This window comes from Papio anubis, chromosome 3, assembly GCF_008728515.1.
Source record: "Papio anubis isolate 15944 chromosome 3, Panubis1.0, whole genome shotgun sequence".
Classification (NCBI taxonomy): domain Eukaryota; kingdom Metazoa; phylum Chordata; class Mammalia; order Primates; family Cercopithecidae; genus Papio; species Papio anubis.
In genome coordinates this window covers 48,453,645-48,459,644 of record NC_044978.1, presented here as the reverse complement: position 1 = coordinate 48,459,644, position 6,000 = coordinate 48,453,645, and the positions used below count along the sequence as shown (strand labels likewise).

General features: G+C 39.1%; 1 protein-coding gene across 8 annotated transcripts in view; it reads left to right on the top strand.

Moving 5' to 3' along the window:
- Positions 1 to 219: 219 nt before the first annotated feature.
- The window catches only part of ELMOD2 (ELMO domain containing 2), a 29,713-nt gene continuing 23,932 nt past the window's right edge, over positions 220 to 6,000 (top strand). For 3 of the 8 annotated variants that reach the window (XR_004182675.1, XR_004182676.1, XR_004182674.1), the window contains exons 1-3: positions 220 to 348; positions 1,513 to 1,665; positions 3,554 to 3,582. Coding sequence is in view for 4 of the 8 variants with exons in the window: in XM_031664252.1 (XP_031520112.1) it covers positions 1,524 to 1,665; positions 3,554 to 3,582 (171 nt within the window). In the remaining 4 variants the exon portion in view is untranslated. Of the gene's footprint in view, positions 350 to 1,512; positions 1,666 to 3,553; positions 3,583 to 6,000 lie in introns of all 8 variants that reach the window. The other 5 variants (XM_031664253.1, XM_031664254.1, XM_031664252.1 and 2 more) reach the window with 4 other exon arrangements.

Genomic DNA, 6,000 nt, shown 5'->3' with positions numbered 1-6,000 from the left:
GGAAAATCTCCAGTACAGCGCTAGCAGACACTACTCTGGCGCGGGGCGGGGCTCCTTACCACCGTTGCCAGGGAAACTGTCCGGGCGTCCCTAGTCTCTGAGCCCGTGCGCCGGGGCCACTCAGCTCAACCTCTCTCCTGCGCTAGCAATAGGTGGAGCGCCGGCCAATCGGAAGAGGCCGGAGGGGCGGGGCAGGCAGTGGCCCTGGGAAGGCGGGTCCGCGGCCTCGCTCCCTGACTTCCGGGTCGCGGTGCTAGCAGGGAGAGTTCCGTCGTTTCCGTTGCCGGCTGTTTGCAGTGGGGAAACCGAGGCAGCTCCTGCTCCCCCTAGTTCTTCCGCTCCTGTGAGGTGGCTGCTGTTTCTTTTCCTCTTGCCCCGTGCTGCATTGGTGCGGCTGCGCTGAGAGTGCGCGGGCTCGCGAGCCCCGCGGGTTTCTGCGGGAACCCGGGGACGCCTGGGCCGGCGGGTCTTTGTGCGAGCCCTGCCCTCCCATTCGCGGGCGGCGCGCGAGGGGGGTCGGCGCAGCGACGCCCCGAGCCTTGGGGTGCTCGGGCGCGGATAGTAGTGCATCCCTTCTGCTCGGCAGTTCTGCGCTTTTGTCCTAATGAGCGCGGACTAGATGGCTTGGTTTTCAAGATAATGACCAACCCAGCTGTGATGTGTGCTGTTTTCTGCACTGACCTGCGGCGACTTCGAATTTGACAGCCCCTCCTCAGGCCCTAGTCCAGAGATGACGTGTCTGTGGGAATGTTTAAGGCAGGAAGGAGACGAGCAATTTTGTTTTTAAGTATCTCCCTCTCACGAGTATCTCCCTGACTTTTTCATTTAGAAGCTGAAGAATTTTCTTAAGACATAAGATACAGTTGTATCGAGTGTATACTTAAAAAAAAAAAAAATTCTTGTTAGTATTTCTGCCCTTGACCTATTGAATGGAAAGTCAAGAATGAGCTAAGGTGTTATATACTCCGTGTTCAACTTGTATACTTAAGTTTATAAGCCATATGTAGTGTTTTTATTTGCTGGCATCACCTGACTGGGACAGTTGTAACGAATTATCCACATGGGATAAGAAGAGCGTGTTCTATAAAAACAATTCTGATGTTTTGGTATATATTTTAATTGTTGATTAGTTGGGGTCCTCTTGATCTTGAACTGTTGAACCCCAATTCTCAAAGAATGGGAAATTTGGAAACTAAGGTATGAAACACAATGATTTAGCAAACCATTCTGTTATTCTTTCAAGCCATTGAGTGGTTTGACTACGTTGTGTGAATTTTCGTTTTGAAAAAGTGATAAATTGGCCATTGAATCATCCATCATTTAATTAATGTAAGCAGTATATATTACACCTGCCATTGTTTTTAGATGCCTAATTAAACACTATCACAAAACAGACACAATGAAATAATAGATACATAATTTGAGATTTGATCAGTTGTATAAACTAATTTTTTAAATTTTAAAATTCAGTTTAAGGTCATTAAGCTTGTCTTGTATATTTCCCTCCTCCAGGAAAAAAAAAAATGTTTATTTCTTTGTGGGAGTTCTTCTATGGGCACTTTTTTCGATTTTGGATGAAATGGCTATTACGACAGATGACTGGGAAGTGTGAATTGCAGCGAATATTTGATACCTATGTAGGTGCACAAAGGACACACAGGATAGGTAATGTTATTCGAAAAAGAAAAAGTGCTAATAAAAGTTTAACTGAATATTTTTCTCAGTCCTCACAGTGACAGATGTATTTCTTGTGTATCCTGACAAGTCACTTAAACTGAATTTCATAAGCTTTGAAATCCTGCTTTGACTCTTTCAGCTCTAAAATTGTATGAATTTATAGAAAAAGTGATTATTGAGTTGCTTATCTGTGGAAAGAATTATCTCCTTTGGCTCCTGAAGTTTATCAGTTATTCCTTAGATTATAGCTGCAACCTATTTTCTGGTGAAGAATTTCTATACTTATATAATCCCTTTGAAATTTTCACTCACATGATGGGATGAGTGCCTCAGTCTAGATCCATTTTTATACTTGGCATCCTTCATCAGCCTTTTACTTTCTTACTGTTACTTATGAAAGGCCAGTAATTAGGTATCCAGTGGTCTCTGGGAAAGACTATTAGACTCATTCTCACTGTCCAATACCGTAGCCAATAGCCACATTATATTGAGCATTTGAAATATGGCTAGTCTAAATTGAGATGTGCTGTAAGTGTAAAATATAAACTGTATGTCAAAGACTTACAAGAAAATGTAAAAAAATTTCAGTAATTGTTTATATTCTCTATATGTTGAAATGGTAATATTTTGGGTATATTGGGTTAAAAATATATTAAAATTTTATCTGTTTCTTTTTACTTTAATGTAGCTATAGAGAATTTTAAAGTACACAAATGGGTCACAATTTGGGTTGTGTTATATTTCTGTTGAACAGTGTTGCTCTGGTACCTTCTAAAATACATCAGTTTTCAGTGCTTCAGTGAAAATTTTACTCTAAAATTTGAACATAGATGAGTAAGAACTGTGATTTGAAGTCGCTTCTTTTCAGCCAGGGTAAGGAAGAGCAGGGAAGTGCTCTAGCTCATGCTCTCTGTGTTAAACAGAAAATTGTGAATAGCCAGATTTCCTTTTGTGTTAATCAAGTGTGCTTCGACTGAGAAATCAACCCCTGTCAGGTTGAGAGAGTGGAGTATTGGCAATTGGAACCCGTATCCAAAACAACATCGGAAGAATGACATACAGAAGCTGCCTCAGGGCAACTGGTTGATGAAGTTTAATTACTTTCCTAGTTTTCTTACAACTTCATGGCTGACTTAAATTATTGCTGCTCTTTTAACTTGCCCTTTTGACTACTCAAAAGAGCAAAGTACATCTTGATAAGAAATCTCTTCAGGCAGTATGGGTTGGTGTTTTAGAGTGTGGGGGAAGAATATATATAAAGGCATTTGTTTGTGGCAAAAGCATTTTTCTTATATTTTTCAAATTGCTGAGAAAAGAAGATTATTCGTAAATGTGCCAGAAATTTTTTTAAATAGACCAATAAAAATGTTCCTGTCATTCTTGATATAGAAACCAGGAATGGAGAAGCTATTTGTCTGGTGACAGAAGGGTTGACCAGATAATCTGAAGTCCTTGCTCCTTTGTTGTACAATTTGGTTGCTGTCACCTCAAATGTAAACGCTCAGGCTAACAAATGAAAATGCAATAGAGAGCACTCTCATTGTAGTGTTAAGATGAGTTTCTGGGACCTGAGCTACTGTGAAGCAATCATGGGTGAGTCTGCAGTGGTTAGTAGACACTTTGGGGTCTAAACAGAAACAGATGACCCCAGGTAATGAGGTTGGTGTCCCCTCTTTGGATAGATATGTTGTGTTTGGTTGAGTTATTTATACTGTAAGATTAAATTTTAAAATGCTTGCTGTTATGTAGAAATTATATCTCCTGGAACTATTAGTTTATTACTGGTTTGATATTTTTACTAGTTGTTTATTATAGGGTAATCCACAAACAGCATTCAATGGTAACATCTTTTTTTTTTTTTTTTTTGTCATTTCAGAAAATTCCTTGACATACTCCAAGAATAAGGTAGGATAACATAAAGGTGGTAACTCTAGAAAACTTAACTTGGACATATTTTTTCTTAAAAAAATAAAAAGTGCCCTGCTAGAAGAGTGTTTTCTATAAGGAGCATTGAGTGAAATTTTCCCCCTTTAGAGGTAATATTCTGTTTTCAAATGTTTCTCTATGTATGTGTGTTTTTCTTGTGTGTTTCAAAGAAAATACTTGAATAATTTGTCCTGTTCTGAGGTTTTACTTGTTTATTTTGCTTTAAGAGTTGATAGGTTTTGGGAAGGCAGGGCCTTAGGAGGAAAGCTGTCTTTTAGACAGTGTCTTCCGGATAGGTTATGTGAGAGAAAAGCAACTTAGGATAATAGAGAAAACCCTGGGTTGTGTACCTTCTGAGCTCAAATAAGTCATAATTCATGCTATGTATTAGTCAGCTTTTGCTGTGTAACAAACTATTATAAAATCTCAGAGGCATAAAATGATAGTTGTTTCTTGCTCATATGTCTATGGGTCAGCTGGAGAAGCCTTACTTCAGGCTGAGGCCAAGTTCCTGTTTATTCCATTCGTCTCATCTGGGACTCAGGTTGGGGGTTAACAGGTACCTGGTGAATGTTTTCACCATGGGTAACTGAAGGCCTGACCACACAAACGTATTTTAAGTTTCTTTGTGTCATGTCTGTTAGCAACCTGTTAGTTAAAACAAGTTACGTGGCCAAGCACAAGTCAAGGGGTGGAGAAATATGATATGCCCACCATAAGGCTATGGTAGGGAGTAGGTTGTATAATTCAATTACAGGGTAATGAAGAATTGGGACCAGTAATTCAGTCTACCACGTGCTGTTACTTCCCTATTGTAGTTCACAGTTTTGTCTACACGTAGATTATTTGGTGTGGCAAGGATAGAATATGGGTCATCTAGACCATTGTTTGAAATCCCATAATAGAACACAACCAGTATTAAACAATAATAGGAATAGAATAGAAAATATTTAGAAACCATTGGTCATAATATGGTTAAATATATTTTAGGAATTTTTTATACTATTGTAATTATTTTAAATATTTCTGTGTACATCTGTATGTATTTTAGACATCCACATGAATGTTTGTTCTTAGCCATAATGTAAAATGTGGCTCAAGGTCAAAAATGTTGCTTTGCTACTGTCTAGTAATATGAATCGTGCCAGAAATAAAATAGACCTTCTTGAGAGTTGCAAGCATATCTGTTATGTTCTGAAGAGTAACCTTTAAAATAGGTACTTTAATGATTTAGTTATACTCTTTAAGAATGGTCTATGTAAGAATAACTCATATGTAAGTGAATATTTGGGGGAAGAGTCCAGAGTTACACTCCTTTGTTCAGAATTGTTAGAGAGTGATTAATGTATTTTTGAAAATGAGGATACGGAGGTCCTGAAAGCTAACAAATTGCCGGTTCTCAACATTTATTTATACCTTATCTATTTATATAGTTCCTTTGTTTGAAACATAGGATGCAGTTTCCCAAAGTAACAATATTATAAATTGTAGCAGATGCGCTTGGGGAGGTGTTATATTTCAGGTCCATTACAAGAGTAGTTCTTAAATTAAGGATGAATCAAAATCTTCTGGAGGCCTGTTAAAACACAGAGTATTGGGCCCCACCCCCAGAATTTCTGATCTGGTTCTGATTGCATTTCTAACATGTTCCCAGGTGATACTGCTGCAGCTGTTCCTGCTGCTGGGGTCAGTGTCTTGAGGCACTAATAGCATATTAGTATGCTGTCTCGGAACTATTGTGGATCATAACTGCTTTAACTTTGTTTCGATAGGAAACTGTGTGCATTTTTCAAACTGACCTTAAACAAGTTGGTTTGGAACCATTTGGGTGCTGAACCCTCTAGAATGAATTGTTCTGTGAAACCTATTTTCTTTAAGCCTGGACGTTGTAAAGAGAGTAAAACCATAACTGAGCTCTTTATATTATACCCACAATCCCCAGCTTCCAACCCTAATTTTTCAGTAGTGTATTCCTTCAAATACCTTGACATCTCTCAGCCTGGAAGTTGACCAACACTGCCACTGCTGTCTACTAAAACTCTTCTCTGGTCCCCTTCATGGCTCTCTGACTTTACTACTATTCTTGCCTTGCGCACCGGTCATCACCACTGTGCTGCCCGTTGTTTTCCAAACACATCGGTATGCTTCTGGTTTATGACCTTTGCACCAGGTCTTCTGTTTAACTAGGATTATCTTCTTCTGCTTAAAAGCTTAGCTCACTTCTTCATTTTCATGTTTTTCCTCAGTTATGACATTCTCTATGAGATTTTCCATGACCATTCTCTACCTAAGGGTATACTCTTGTCTCTGGTTATGATCCCCTTTCCTTAGTTGTTTCACCATAGCACAGACCATCCCTAGCATACCAAATATTTTACTTACTTGTTTTTCCACTCC